We start from the raw sequence: 15,113 nt of genomic DNA on the forward strand, positions 1-15,113 counted from the left end.
TGATATTGTTTGACAAACAAAGTAACACAGTCATTTATTTTACATTTTATGAAGTACTCCATTAATATTTACAATAGTTAGAAATATTTTTTTACAATGAGTGTCACAACCAGAAAACAGAATTGGTAAAATTATTCAAACGGCACTTGTTTGGCAAGAGACATTACTTCAGTTTCAGAGAACACTACAACATTTACATTGCAGGTTCAGATACAGAACATAGGTGGTACAAACTGTCTGAATATCAAAGGCAGCTCTACTGGATAATATATTGTATGTGGGAAGACTAGTTACCAACGACAATATAACCTGTACTAATGTAGTGGCATGGTCTACAATAGTTTTTAGTAGTTAGGATAGTTAACTATTTACAGAGGATGTTACACAGTACATTTCATTCTAACTGCTTAGCCCAACAAGGCTATTCCTCAACGGTTACCAAAATAGGGTCATTCATAATTTCACCACACTATTATCAAGTGACATATCTAATACAGCTGGGATCTGGATACAGCCAAGCCCCCTTTTCTAGAAAATAGCCAAATTATAAATAATCTTCCTATTAAAAACAGATTTAAGTCCCTTGTGCGTATCAATAATCTCAGTATTTGCAATTGATGTGCTTATTAAATCTACCCAACTCTATGCTAGGCTTCAAGTTCAAGTTATATAGTGCTTCTCATTAAGGGTCCAATCCTACATTGAGAACACACGTTTGTTTATTTGTATCTCAACATATGATTCAGCCCTAAAGGTCCAAATCGTTATGGGATCCCACAGGTTGGAGACTATTGGGTTATGTCCAAATACTATTGTGGCTTCCGATCCTCTTTAAGGGGCTACCCTTAAAAAGTTCCAATGCAGACGTTTTTATCTCAACATCAAATCATATCTGGGTAACAAGTACCTTACTGTGATTTTGAACATTTTAATTGAAAACAAAAAGGAACAAAAATAGCTTCTTAGCAAAGAGCAATTTCTCAAACAAGAATTTTGCTAAGATTGGCTAGGAGTGGCCTGAGTGAGGAGGGGGAAAATGAGTGGTTATTGGCAGAGAGGTTTAGAACTCTTTCTTATTGGTCTATTAACCAATTTACCATCTGGTGATATCACCAGGCAGGCAATAACTTCAGGCGGTCTTTCCAAACAGCTCTTAAACTAAAAAAGGGCATGATCACCTTTTTCACAAAACTGATTCAACCTTAATGTGGAAATATATAAAAAACAGGAAATTCATGTTTTAGACTGCACTAGGTCTTTAACTAACATGGATAACTGGTTTGGGTTGTCACCATATTGCTTTCCCTTCACCAGTTCTTATAGGCCAGTGGTCAGAGAGGATAAGGAGAGGAAACCATGTAGAGCATGGAACATGGATTTCTCGGCAGTGATGAAGGCTCTCAATGAGGATGAGGATCAGAATCACAATAATTTGTGAAGGAATCATATTTGATGATTGACATCAATTGTTGTTGTTTTTTATGTTAAATATGAGTAAGTAACTGTTACTAGAGCCTAAGAATCCTCCCTTTTCCCAAATGCACCGCTTCCTACTTGGGGAAGTCCAGGAGTTGGGGGGGTGTAGTGTTCCCTCAGGGGGTTAGCCCTCCAAAGCACATGTACTTGACGTCCAGGTACTCCTCGATGCCATACTTGGAGCCCTCACGGCCCAGGCCCGATTGCTTGACCCCGCCGAAGGAGGCCTCTGGGGTGGAGAGGAGACCCTCGTTCACCCCCACCATGCCTACCTCCAGATTCTCCGCCACCCGCCAGATCTGACTGACGTCCTGGGAGAAGAAGTATCCTGGGGGGGGGGGGGGGGGAGCAGAACATGAAATAGAGTCGGTAAATCAGACAGGCTCTGTCAAATTAAAATAATAATTATAGGTTTGAGGGGTTTTCAGACATGACAGCAAGGTGCATACAATAATGTTTAGCTCACCTGCTAAACCCACATGAGATGCATTGGCAATGGCAAGTGCTTCCTTCTCTGTGCTAAACCTATCATAAGGAAAAGACAAACAACTTGAGTTAGCTTCCATTTTAGCATCCATCCACTCTTCAATTGTGATTGAGTTGTCTGATCTCTCCTAGCTCTACTGACCTGATGACAGGCAGGAGAGGACCGAAGGTTTCCTCTCTGGTACATAGCATGTCTGTGGTGACATCAGCCAGCAGAGTGGGCTGATGGAACGAGCCGTCCAGACGCTTCCCCCCCCTTAGCACCTTGGCCCCCCGCGACACTGCATCCATTACCTGGTGCTCCACCTGGGAGAGACATAGGATATATTAAGGTTATGTAACATATCAGGATATAAACAATATCATGCAGATAATAGTTATAGTATAGCTATAATACAAAACACCCACTTGACAGAAGGAACCAGGTTACCTTCTCAGAGGCACGGACATTGATGAGGGGTCCCTGGGTGGTGTTTGGGTCAGAGCCGTGGCCCAGACGGAGCTCTGCATCCATGGCCTTCCCCAACTTCTCTATGAAGCAATCGTGGATCTTACTCTGGACCAGGAAGCGGTTGGAGCAGACACATGTCTACGGGGGTCAAAGGGCACATTGAGGGACATGGAGGTTAGGCCACGACTTAAGAAAACCCGTTTTAGAATGACACGCAACATTTCGATATGGTGCATTTCAGTTTCCCCCAGTAGACACAAAATGATTTGTTTTACGATAACTTCTATTTCGGTACCTGTCCTGAGTTCCTGAACTTGGAGTTCATGGCTCCCGCCACAGCCTTGTCCACATCCGCACTGTCAAACACAATGAAGGGGGCATGGCCACCCAGCTCCATTGAAACCCTCTTGACAGTGTCGGCGGCGAGCTTCAAGAGAATCTGAGGATGAGCGAGGAGTTATCAGGACAATCACAGGCCTTTTCATGGAAAAATTATCCACCTACAAGATTTAAGACTAACATGAAATGTATATTGCATTTTCAGGATTGTTTAAGCTAACTCTGAAGCCATTCTAGATCAGTGTCCATACCTTTCCAGTGGCAGTGGATCCAGTGAAGGAGACCTTCCCCACCAGGGGGTCTGTGCAGAGGACCGCCCCAACAGAGGGGGTCTTCTCTCTGGAGCAGGGAACCACGTTAAACACCCCCGCAGGGATCCCGGCCTGACTTGCGAGCTTTACACACACAAAAAGTAAACATATGAATTAGACAAATGAAGTGTCTCACTATTGGGGACCCAGCCACAGTGAGTGTTGTTGTGGAAACAGAAGCACTGACCTCAGCGAGCGCCAGGGCAGAGAGGGGTGTGTCCTCGGCAGGTTTCACCACGACGGTGCAGCCCGCGGCCAGGGCAGCACCTACTTTCCTGGTGATCATAGCACTGGGGAAGTTCCACTGTGGGGGGGGGGGGGGGGGGGGGGGGGGGGGGATAGAGGCTAGATTAGGTGTTCCGCAGGAAGTGAAAAGCATTACAGAATTTCAGCTCACCAGGACCGAAGTTGGACATCCCTGACATATAGTAGATGGATGAAGCATTACAGCTCACCGGAGTGATGATTGAGGCCACACCCACAGGTTGTTTGAGCAGAAGGATCCTACGGTCCTTGGCAGCCGAGGGCACAACATCCCCGTAGACACGGCGTGCCTCCTCAGAGAACCATTCCAGGAAGCCAGCAGCGTAAGCAATCTCCCCCAGAGACTCCTTCATGGGCTTGCCCTAAGAGGTGCAGAACACACAAGTGGTTTACTACGCAGAACGAAATACAAATCATTACACGGACAGCAAAACAATACTCACACACTCAAAGGTGATCAGCTTAGCAAGGTCCTCCTTGTTCAACGTCAACAGATCGTACCATTTCCGTAGAAGGACACTTCTTTCCTAAGGAAGAAAACATTAAAATCAGCTCATGGAATCAGTAAATTGCATGATCCACAAGAATCTGGAGGACCCTGTCTGGTCTTACTAGCGCTCCCTGGAACTAGCAGCTCCTGATAACAGAGATGGAACTTGATGCAACAATGTGTGCTGTGTATTGAAAGTTAATGAGGTGTTGATGGTGAGTGGTGCCTCTGGCTGTTGCCTTTCCACTCACTCAGTCCCTCTCGCACTGAAGCATTGCTTCACATGCATGGCAGCAGAGCCAGAGGGGAGGGGGTGTTTGTTGGCTGCATGGACAGAAAACCAGTACAATGAGGCCATCTTTACCAGATCAAAGACAAAACTGGCATGAACAGGAATCTCCCCAAACTACAGTATAAGATGTTGGAGTCAGACTTTGATATTCTCTCAAGGCTCCCTCCCTGCTTAGTGATGTACGCTTGGTGAAGTATTAATATGGCAGTGAGTGAGTTGGCTTAATAATTGCATAATCACTCACCGACACGACAGTAAAAAAAAAAAACCAGCCCTGCAACCTGGAGTGGCTACTTTGCGGGCCAAGTAGTTATTTGGCCAGGCTATTATTGAGCATACACTACAGGCCCAAAAACAATGAACCCTGGGGTATAAGCTATGACGCTTGTAATAGATATGTAATTGTGCACTTTGACTGTCTATTAGGTTAATATATTCTGCCTAACATGCATGTTAGTCACAATAGTAAGGGAAAGCAGCTGTCACACTTGATTTCATGCAACTAGGAAATGTGGGGAAAGCGGTGGTAGATGATGGAAAAAAAATATCAAGATGTTATTCACAGATTTGCGGATCGTCAACGGTATTTCAGCATAATAAAGTAGAGGCATACCTTCGCTGTGTGTTGCTTCCAGGAGTAGAATGCCTTGTAGGCTGCGTCGACAGCTAGTTTAGCTTCTGCTGGACCGCAGTCGGCGACTTTCGCAATCTCTTCCCCCGTCGCTGGGTCCAGCACTGGGAAGGTAGAGGGAGCATTGATCCATTGCCCGTTCACATAGCCCTGCGTTCGGAGAAGCTGAGCGGAAATATCGAGGCTGTATTGCCTATGCATGACCAATGGTAGGCCGACCTGGCGGGGGAGACACAGACTTCTTAGGAGACAGAAACTACCCATAGCACGAGAATATATTTGTCCACAAGAGGTTAAGTAGAATGCTGTCTCACTGTCAGTCAAAGCAAAACTGCTGCAGTGACTTGGTTGTCGTCCGTGGATAGATACGAGTTCGAACCAGTCTTGAAGGCGGTCGCATTAAACACGTGATCATACACATTCACGCATACACAATACATTACTGACTAAACCATAATTCGTGTGTTCCTTCGCTCAAAATGTATACATTATAACACAACTGTCATTATCGAAAGCAACCAAATGTGTAGCTGCATGTATTCTTCGTATTGACTGCAAGTGCTACAATACGTTACAATGCAGAGACGGTATCTAAGATACTAGTTTGTTACAGCGTTACATCGTCGGTCTTTCCCATCGCCATTGATGTGTTCAGTTGGCCAATCCACACGCTTGGATATCTTCTCTTGCGTCCAATAAGAGCACACAAACTATAACCAGCTTCCCTGAAATGTAGACATGTGTACGTTGCATCATTAGTAGTCTTAAATCTGTCAACTTTCAGTCACAAGCAGACTTTAAAGGCGAAGCTGACTAATCTATAAATCATTGTATTAACTGCTCAATGGGCTTGATCGACATTTCAGCAGACTGACGACTAATTAGCCACAAATCACCTAGCATCATAAATAATGACTCATTATTAGTCACAATTTCCCAATTATACATTTAAGCAATAGGGCCAGAGGGGGTGTGGTATATGGCCAATATACCGCAACTAACAGCTGTTCTTAGGCGCAACGAGGAGTGCCTGGACACAGCCCTTAGCCGAGGTATATTGGCAATATACCACAAACCACCGAGGTGCCTTATTGCTATTATAAACTGATTACCAACACAATTAGAGCAGTAAAAACAAATGTTGTCATACCCGTGGTATACGGTCTGATATGCCACAGCTGTCAGTCAAACAGCATTCAAGGATCGAACCACCCAGTTTAATAATACTGTTTTGATCCTCTTGAAAACAGGCAATATTATTTAGTCCCTGCTATCCGGGATCCTCGAGCCATTCCTCAGCCCCATTTTACTTTAAATGTAAAATGGTTACGTAGGAACATTCCATGGATTCCAGATAGTACTGACCAATATTGTTTGTACCTCAGTCAGGCAGTCACAATTTACATGACATTATGGTTTTGATGCGCCGTAACAGGGCCAATATCGTGACTGTATACCGCCTTAGTAATGAGTGTCTTTGCTTCAGCAAAACACTAGATAGACAAGTGTTCGTTCAAAAATCTGATGTAAATTTATATGCAGAACATTGGAAGACATTTTCATTCAATGACTTACTTTGTCAAAGGTACATTGCCTAAAAAGATCAAACTCTTCATTGAGCAAGGTAACTACATAAATCAGAATCCTGTACTGCATACAGAGACAAATTAAGGACTAAAACAGGATCTCATCAAAAGGGAATGATTAACAAAATGTACACATTTACATATAAAAACATGAAGTCCTATAAATGCAATCAAGGAATATGTTTGAAGACTTGACCATGACAAATACTTTTCAAAACTAAATTGAACAGCTTGCCATGCAAAACAATTTCACACAAAATGTCTAGGGAGAATGGAAAATGAGTGGAATTATTAGTCCAAAATGTTTTGCAACAGAAACCGCATACTTACTAAAACCAGAGTTTCTATTGGTCAAATTCCAGTAGGGCCCTCCCCTTTTGGTTCCTAGTGAATACACCCCAGCCTTGTTGCTATAAGGCTGTTTTATGTGCATCAAAACCAGAGGGAAAGATTTTAAATCCTCTGCAGAAGGCAAAGGATGGCTATAGTGAGGACCCTTACTCCATTTTGACTGGTCAATTCAGGAAATACATTTAAAATAAACTGTGTGAATTCATGCATTGCCTGAGGACATGTTTCCATTTATAGTGACCAACCTTGAATCTCTAAAACATTGTCCGTTTAGCCTAACACCCTTTGCTTGGGATCAGTAGAAAAACTGTAAAGTTAAAGTGTATTAACAAAGCACAGATTATTAACAAGCAATGACTCAAAGGCATACGCCTTAAGTAGCATGTTACATATGACCTCAGAGAAGTGTGCAGTCAAATTGGAAATTACATAATACAGAAACATAAAAACATTAGGATTGAAATAAAAACAAACACAACGAAGTAAAACTTGGGGTTTGAGCAGTTCTAAGAAGGTAGGCACATTCTTTTGATTATCCTTTTCCAGCATTGGAACATTCACAGTTATTTGTCACAAGGACTGTTTATGTCCTTTTCCCATGTTCTTTAGGAAATCAGCTGCAAAGAAAAAAACAGATGGTTATACAAAGAAATCCATCTGCCAACAGATAAAACATAATTGAAAAGCATTCACACTTTTTTTGTGTGTGTGTGGGGGGGGGGTAATGACTAATGACATTGACAGACTTGAGTAGTCTATAAGGCAAGCACAGTGCTGCTATTCCAGAACACCAAGGGAGGACAGGTAACTCACCATTTTTACTGTCTGCTTGACATAGTCCTTTCTGCTGGTCAGGTCATACTCTGGGTATGTGTCATACACCTGGGACAGAGAAGTTGTTGCGTTAGAGACTTTTACAGGTAAACCAACCAACATTGTGATATCAAATCAGATATTTGAGAAGCAAACATACTTTCTGGCAGATCTTCTTCATGGTCATCTCCTCCAGGTTGGCATCTTTCAGCAGCCTCTTCACTGTCTCCTTTAGCTGCTCATCTGTAGGAGGTTTCTTGATCATCTTGATCAACGGCTCATCGTCATCCGAGCTGTCGAGTGCTGCTATGTAGGAAAACAAGCAGAGAAAAACATAACAATAAGCATTAGGCTACAGGTTGCCAATGACGTATGAAACACGCTATTAAAGTAAATCTACATATTCTTACCATTGCCCTTGTTGGCAGTCTTTTTCTGTTTGTTACTGCTGCTGTCTGCTTTTTTGGTCTTAGCCAGTGCTGCCCTCTTAGCTGACGGTTTCTTTTTTGGCTGAGGACAAGTCAATCCATGAGTTAATTCCATTAGTTTAAGATAAAGACAAATAGGTAAAAATCCTATCCAGATATTATAGACCTGATCTGTTACATAATTACATACAAATATGAACACAACCCCAAACTGTTGACTTTTGTATTGACAAGACTTGCTGTGAGTTTAGCAAATCCAGAATCAGAGACAGATTGACAGAAGAATCTCACCTTCTCAACTTCACTCTCGCTGTCTTTCTCATCCTCATCATCCTCATCTGAATCAGACTGGTCAGAGTCTTTTGTTTTCTTTTTGGCAGGAGCTGCCTTCTTTGCTGGTTGCGCACGCTTCTTGGCATGTGTTCTCTTACCCTTGGCTGCTGGATTTGACTTGGGATCCTGATTGGTAGGCGAGAAGGGACTTTGTGGTTAATCTGTGAGTGACAGAACAGGTTGACCATTCCCTTTTACAGTTCTAGAATATTTATATAGTGGCACTAGTATTGTCCAAGACCAAATAGGGGAAATACACATTTCCAATGGACAATATCTATCAGTTTACATTACAACATTTCAGTTCTCCTCACCTCATCGTCGTAGTCTTCAGAATCGTCGGTATCTTCATCGGTCGTCACCTTTTCCCGCTTTCCCGATTTCTCGCTCTTCTTTTCAGCGTCTGACTCGTCTTGTTCTACTGTGACTCCTTGCTCGTCGTCGTCATCATCCTCATCACTGCTAGAATCAGTAACGATGGCTTTGGACTTGCTCTCTGCTTTGACCTTCCGGGGGCTGCTGGATATACTCTTCGCCTTAGCCTTGGTCTTGCTCTTAGAGTCTTTGGTTGAGATATTCTTCTTAGACTTCTTCTTCCTCTTTGAGATCACAGGCTGCAGATGGGAAGGATTTTGTATTCTGTTTGACAAGACAACAAACTCAAGAAATGTGTATCTAGCTAAAGATTAGTCACGACATGAAAACTGTTACAGTTTTTTTTTTTAAATAAAGAAGAATTTTAACTCACCTTTCCTGATATTCTGGGACTCATGAGGAAAGTCATGATCCTGTCGATGAGGACTGACTGGTTTCCACCCTTCTCCAGGTCCAACACTTTACAGATGGTCCTCAACCTTACGCATGTTATCCTGAATCCGAGCACACAAATACTAGTCATTAGTTTGCTTGTTTATTGTGCAATAGAGTACGTTTGACCCACAACAATAGTTCAGATAAATGTTTAAACATGTTACTTCATTAAAGCCGTTAGATGCAGTTTATCATAGCACACTGCGCTTTATTACAGGCGACAATCATAGTACTCATCACTGCATTCTCTACCAGAAAGTTGGTTGGCCCTCTGATGTCAAGTTACATAGGTTGATACATTGCCATTTTCATTTATAAACAAAAAGTCCAATGTACCAAACACAATTACTAAACTTTAGACAAGTTACCTGACCCTGTCTCAGGGATGGTTAACTCTGGAAATTAATTTGGTCTCTACAGAGTTGGGTAAATCAGCTTTTAGTTCTTGCACCTTGTGGAACAATCTTCAAAATGTTCTAAAATTGGATGTGTTGGTGCCTTTAGTGCAATTCAGAAAGCTGATTGAGGACCTTTTTACGGATGAATGTTCATTTCTAATGACCGTGTTTCTTTCTGCTTGCATTTTGCATTTATATTTTGACATTTGTATTTTCTGTCATTTATTTAATTCAGGACTCATCTGTAAAAAAAGAGACCTTGGTCTCAGTAGGACTCTATAAAAAAAAAAATATATATATACAGTACCAGTCAAAAGTTTGGACACCTACCGTAATTTCCGGACTATAGGCCGCTACTTTTTTCCCACGCTTTGAACTTTGCGGTTGATACAATGACGCGGCTAATATATGGATTTTTCCCGCTTTCACAAGATTCATGCCGCCAAAAAACTGAGCACCGTCACATAATGTGACGGAAATCGAGCGCGCTCAAACTTCCCATCATTCTGATTACGGTAGTCATTTTGTCACCCTCATCATGGCAAAGACACGGAGAAATGCATATGATGCAGCTTTCAAGTTGAAGGCGATCGATCTGGCTGTTGGAAAAGGAAATAGAGCTGCTGCACGGGAGCTTGGCCTTAATGAGTCGATGATAAGACGTTGGAAACAGCAGTGTGAGGAACGGACTCAGTGCAAAAAGACAAAAGCAGATGGCCCGAACTAGAAAATGAGCTTGAAGACTGGGTCAACACAGAGAGCAGACGGCCGAGGCGTTTCAACTGTGCAGATCCGACTGAAAGCCAAAACAATCGCCACCGCAATGAAGTTTGAGGATTTTAGAGGTGGACCATCGTGGTGTCTAAGATTTATGAGATGTAAAGGCCTGTCCATCAGGGTACGGACGAGTCTGTGTCAGCAGCTCCCTCCCGACTACGAGGAAAAAGTTTCAAACTTCCGCAAATTCACTGATGCAAAGATAGAGGAGCATTCCATCGGCCCGCACGACATCATACACATGGATGAGGTTCCTCTGACGTTTGACCTGCCTCTCACTCGGACTGTCAACAGGAAAGGAGAAATATCCGCCACGCTGAAAACTGGGCATGAAAAACCGCACTTCACCTGTGTTCTGAGCTGCACGGCATCGGGAGAAAAGCTTCCACCGATGTTGATTTTTAAACGCATGACGATGCAACTAGAAAAATTCCCGAAAGGAATTGTTATGAAAGTCAACAAGAAAGGATGGATGACGGAAGGCCTAATGCATGAATGGCATACGGAGTGTTACGGCAAACGACCGGGAGGATTCTTTCACAAGAACAAGGCATTGTTCGTGTTGGACAGCATGAGGGCCCACATAACAGATTCTGTGAAAGAAGCCATCAAGAGGACAAACTCAATTCCAGCTGTGATTCCTGGGGGCACAACAAAGTATTTGCAGCCACTCGACATCAGTGTAAATCATGCATTTAAGGTGGCGCTCCGTGTTCAGTGGGAGGCTTGGATGACAAGTGGGGAGAAATCCTTCACTAAAACGGGCCCCATGCGAAGAGCAACTTATGGTCAAGTCTGCCAGTGGGTCCTGACAGCGTGGAGCATTGTCAAAAAACCTACTATCATCAACGGGTTTCGAAAGGCTGGACTGCTGCGTGTTGTTGAGGGCAGTTCAGCGGGGAATTTGCCTCCGGATGAAAGTGACGAGAGCGACAATGAAAACGATCCAACATCGGATGAAGCAATTCTGAGGCTATTCCTCTCCGACACCTAAGGAGATGACTTCAGTGGTTTCAGTGCACAGGAGGAGGAAGATAGTGACCAATGACTTCCTTGGTAGGCTACTGTTTCATTTTTGTTACAAGCCGTGTTTTGTTTAAAGGCTGTGTAAAGTTAATTTGTTTCAATGTACCGGTAGGCACCTGCGGCTTATAGACATGTGCAGCTTATTTATGTACAAAATACATTTTATTATTATTATTTTTTTATCAGTTGGTGCGGTTTATATTCAGGTGCGCTTAATAGTCCAGAAATTACGGTACTCATTTAAGGGTTTTTATTTATTTTGACTATTTTCTACATTGTAGAATAACAGTAAAGACATCAAAACTATGAAATAACACATATGGAATCATGTAGTAACCAAAAAAAGTTCAAACAAATCAAAATATATTTGAGTTTCTTCAAAGTAGCCACCCTTTGCCAAGAGAGGCACTCTCTCAACCAGCTTCACCTGGAATGCATTTTCAACAGTCTTGAAGGAGTTTCCACATATACTGAGCACTTGTTGGCTACTTCCATTCACTCTGCGGTCCAACTCATCCCAAACCATCTTAAATTGGGTTGAGGTCAAGTGATTGTGGAGGCCAGCTCATCTGATCCAGCACTCCACCACTCTCCTCCTTGGTCAAATAACCCTTACACAGCCTGGAGGTCATTGTCCTGTTGAAGAACAAATGATAGTGCCACTAAGCCCAAACCAGATGGGATGGTGTATCACTGCAGAATTCTGTGGTAGCTATGCTGGTTAAGTGTGCCTTGAATCACAGACAGTGTCACCAGCAGAGCACCCTCACACCTCCATGCTTCAAGGTGGGAACCACACATGCAGAGATTATGCAGAGATTATCCGTTCACCTACTCTGAGTATCACAAAGACATAGCGGTTGGAGCCAAAAATCTCAAATTTGGACTCATCAGACCAAAGGACAGATTTCCACTGGTCTAATGTCCATTGCTTGTGTTTCTTGGCCCAAGTAAGTCTCTTCTTATTGGTGTCCTTTAGTAGTGGTTCCTTTGCAGCATTTGGACCATGAAGGCCTGATTCACACAGTCTCCTCTGAACAGTTGATGTTGAGGTGTGTCTGTTACATGAAGTCTGTGAAGCATTTATTTGGGCTAAATTTCTCAGGTGTAGTTAACTCTAATGAACTTATCCTCTGCAGCAGAGGTAACTCTGGGACTTACTTTCCTGTGGCGGTCCTCATGAGAGTTTCATGATAGCGCTTGATGGTTTTTGTAACTGCACTTGAAGAAACTTTCAAAGTTCTTGATGGACTGTTGATTCTCTTTGCTTATTTGAGCTGTTCTTGCCATAATATGGACTTGGTCTTTTACCAAATAGGGCTATCTTCTGTATACCAACCCTACCTTGTCACAACACAAATGATTGGCTCAAACACATTAAGGAAAGAAATTCCACAAATTACCTTTTAACAAGGCACACCTGTTAATTGAAATGCATTCCAGGTGACAACCTCATGAAGCTGGTTGAGAGAAAGCCAAGAGTGTGCAAAGCTGTCATCAAGGCAAAGGGTGGCTACTTTGAAGAATCTCAAATATATTTTGATTTGTTTAACACTTTTTTGGTTACTACATGATTCCATATGTGTTATTTTATAGTTGATGTATTCGCCATTACAAAATAGTAAAAAAATAAAATAAACTTTAATGACTAGGCGTGTCCAAACTTTTGACTGGTACAGTATATACGCTACTATTGTTGTTTCACAAGTCCTAACTGCGCAACCCCCTCTCCTTCTTACTTCATCATCCTCTCCTTCTTCTTTATATAGGGTTCACTGTCAACCTCGAACGGGAAGCCATTGAACAGCCGCATATTTTTCCTCATTGTGGCAATCTGAGGAAAGAACCATCAATAATGACACAACCGACTAACGACTCTAGAGTTGTTTTACCCACACAGGTGTGTCCATTGTGACATTACTCAGCCTTTTAAAAAGGTGTAAGATACACTTACCTTACCTGGCATATCAAAGAGAATTGTATGAAGCGGTTTCAGATCTGGAACCTTCAGCTTTCCAAGGTGGTGGTTCACTCTCGCAATGTCTCCTAATTTATCTCCGCCACCTGAGAGGGAGTGAAAAAAATAGGGTTGTACTGTTAAATAATGAGCTGACTACTGAGGGCAAAATGGTGGTGGGAGCATTATATGGGATCCCAGCGGGGCTGGTACATGATACTGTTGCATCCCAATAGACTACGAGACTGATGAGAACTTATTTACAGGCTTTATTCTGTCTCATGTCAACAAAACGTTGGAAAAGTTCTCTGTGCACATCTATAGCCTTTGGTGATAGGCATGTCTAAGGATGCTCCATCTTACCATTTTCAACTTTCAGCACCTTCGCTGGTTTTGCAACCTGGAAATCAAGTCTTTGCACCATCTTTTTCTCTCTCTTCCCTTCAACTATTTGAGATAGAGCTGCAAGAAGAACATAACAGGTCAAATATAATTCAGTGCTGCTGGATTCATCAACTGTAGCAAACCAGGCCTCTGTGCATGCAATAACTAACAAGTCAGACCCATACAAAGCTGAGGAAGGTAAAGGAGGGATGATAACTAGCTAGATACCTGTACTGAACTATAACTTAATAGTGTAGGTCTATATTGAGCAAAACGGGTTCATAAACATCATTGACTTATCATACTTATGTCTCTACACATTTCATTCCGTGGTTTTCGGGCCTTTTCTGGTGAGTCCGCCAGGTCTTCAACCTTTGGTTCTTTCTCTACCTCATCCGACAGGGGACAAACCTCTATATTTTCATCCATTGTTTCAGTCATGTCCGTGCACTTTGTAACATCTGCTGCCCTGTTTTGGGAAGAAAGTAGTTTCACCATCAGTTTAGCCAGATATCCCTGGAGAAGCACCTGACTATAGTCCCTCCTTTTATGCGAATAATATAACAAAAAACATTAAGCTAACGTTAGTTAGTCAACAACTTTCCATCGGACTTGACAATGTCATGTCTGAGAACCTTGTTATATAGCTAAGTTAAGATGTTAAGGGTTAGCAAGCACAAACAATACAACAAAAACTAACCTTAGCTAGTTAAAATTACAAGCAATCACAATTTACCCACCACCAGATAGTTGTCATTATAAGTATACATAGCTAGCCAGCTACAACAGTAAGTTCCATTCAATCTTGTGGTGTTTAACTTTTTGCAGTGTGGCGCCCGGAGACATAATTTGGCGCGCAGGTTTGTTTTGAACAGAGCGTTAGCTAGCTAGCCAACTGTACGCCATGTATCAAAGTTTACCACCACACAGACTGAAAACTAGCTAGCTATATAGATATTTACTAACCCGTTGTATTGACACATGACGGTGTTAGATAGAAACATATCAACGAAATAGTTAGCTAGTAAAGTCAATACATTCCCGCTGATGCTGCCTGACGTGGGTAGCTACCGCGGTTAGCTCAGTCTTCTTGTCAACGTAGCAGCCACCCAGTTCTTTTTAGTTACTGAATGCGTCTAACTGCTGAAGTTTGTTTTATCGCTACAATGATACTTAATATGACCATTCTGACTCATTGGAAATCTATAGCCAACTATTACAGTATGCCAATATACTAAATACTTTACCTTGTCACCAAAACAGAATTGGATTAGGTTCCAAATGGCGGGTTTGTTGCAGTGTGGGCGTCAATGGGCAATCATTTAGATGACGTACAACACAACATTAGAAATTAGTCGACCATGACAAAAACTAAACCACACAATATTAGAAATGAGCCAATTAGGACTAATCTAACATCCAAAGTCCGTATTTCCCTGGTTTTATTGGTCGATTTGATAATACACTCAATGAGGGGATTTGATTATTTGGCCCGAGTTACCCCGGTGGT

The 15,113-nt window shown here is 42.4% G+C and overlaps 2 protein-coding genes across 12 annotated transcripts; both read right to left on the reverse strand.

The window, feature by feature from the left end:
* Nucleotides 1-8: 8 nt before the first annotated feature.
* Nucleotides 9-5,626, reverse strand: aldh5a1 (aldehyde dehydrogenase 5 family, member A1 (succinate-semialdehyde dehydrogenase)). The gene is made up of 10 exons (XM_036945424.2): nucleotides 4,723-5,626; nucleotides 3,771-3,854; nucleotides 3,519-3,689; nucleotides 3,251-3,367; nucleotides 3,004-3,147; nucleotides 2,709-2,852; nucleotides 2,393-2,551; nucleotides 2,105-2,268; nucleotides 1,943-2,001; nucleotides 9-1,804 (listed from the first exon to the last, which is right to left on the reverse strand). The coding sequence occupies exons 1-10, from the start codon at nucleotides 5,002-5,004 to the stop codon at nucleotides 1,593-1,595; spliced, it is 1,536 nt and encodes a 511-aa protein (XP_036801319.2). The 5' UTR covers nucleotides 5,005-5,626; the 3' UTR covers nucleotides 9-1,592.
* A 622-nt stretch (nucleotides 5,627-6,248) lies between these two features.
* Nucleotides 6,249-15,106, reverse strand: LOC110486664 (protein DEK). Of its 11 annotated transcripts, none has more exons than XM_090196125.1 (12): nucleotides 14,851-15,106; nucleotides 13,909-14,072; nucleotides 13,583-13,681; nucleotides 13,217-13,326; nucleotides 13,002-13,096; nucleotides 9,000-9,120; nucleotides 8,566-8,865; nucleotides 8,210-8,377; nucleotides 7,901-8,000; nucleotides 7,651-7,793; nucleotides 7,491-7,559; nucleotides 6,249-7,294 (listed from the first exon to the last, which is right to left on the reverse strand). In XM_090196125.1, exons 2-12 carry the CDS (start codon nucleotides 14,042-14,044, stop codon nucleotides 7,283-7,285), a joined length of 1,353 nt encoding a protein of 450 aa, XP_090052251.1. In that variant the 5' UTR covers nucleotides 14,045-14,072; nucleotides 14,851-15,106; the 3' UTR covers nucleotides 6,249-7,282. The 11 variants fall into 11 exon arrangements, with proteins under 11 accessions (XP_090052251.1, XP_090052271.1, XP_090052262.1 ...); XM_090196145.1 differs by having other exon boundaries at nucleotides 13,222-13,326; nucleotides 14,851-15,040; XM_090196136.1 differs by having other exon boundaries at nucleotides 7,651-7,796; nucleotides 13,222-13,326; nucleotides 14,851-15,017.
* Between the last annotated feature and the right edge of the window lie 7 nt (nucleotides 15,107-15,113).

The sequence above is a fragment of the Oncorhynchus mykiss genome, chromosome 2, assembly GCF_057628025.1.
Source record: "Oncorhynchus mykiss isolate SJ-2025 chromosome 2, ASM5762802v1, whole genome shotgun sequence".
Taxonomy (NCBI): Eukaryota; Metazoa; Chordata; class Actinopteri; order Salmoniformes; family Salmonidae; genus Oncorhynchus; species Oncorhynchus mykiss.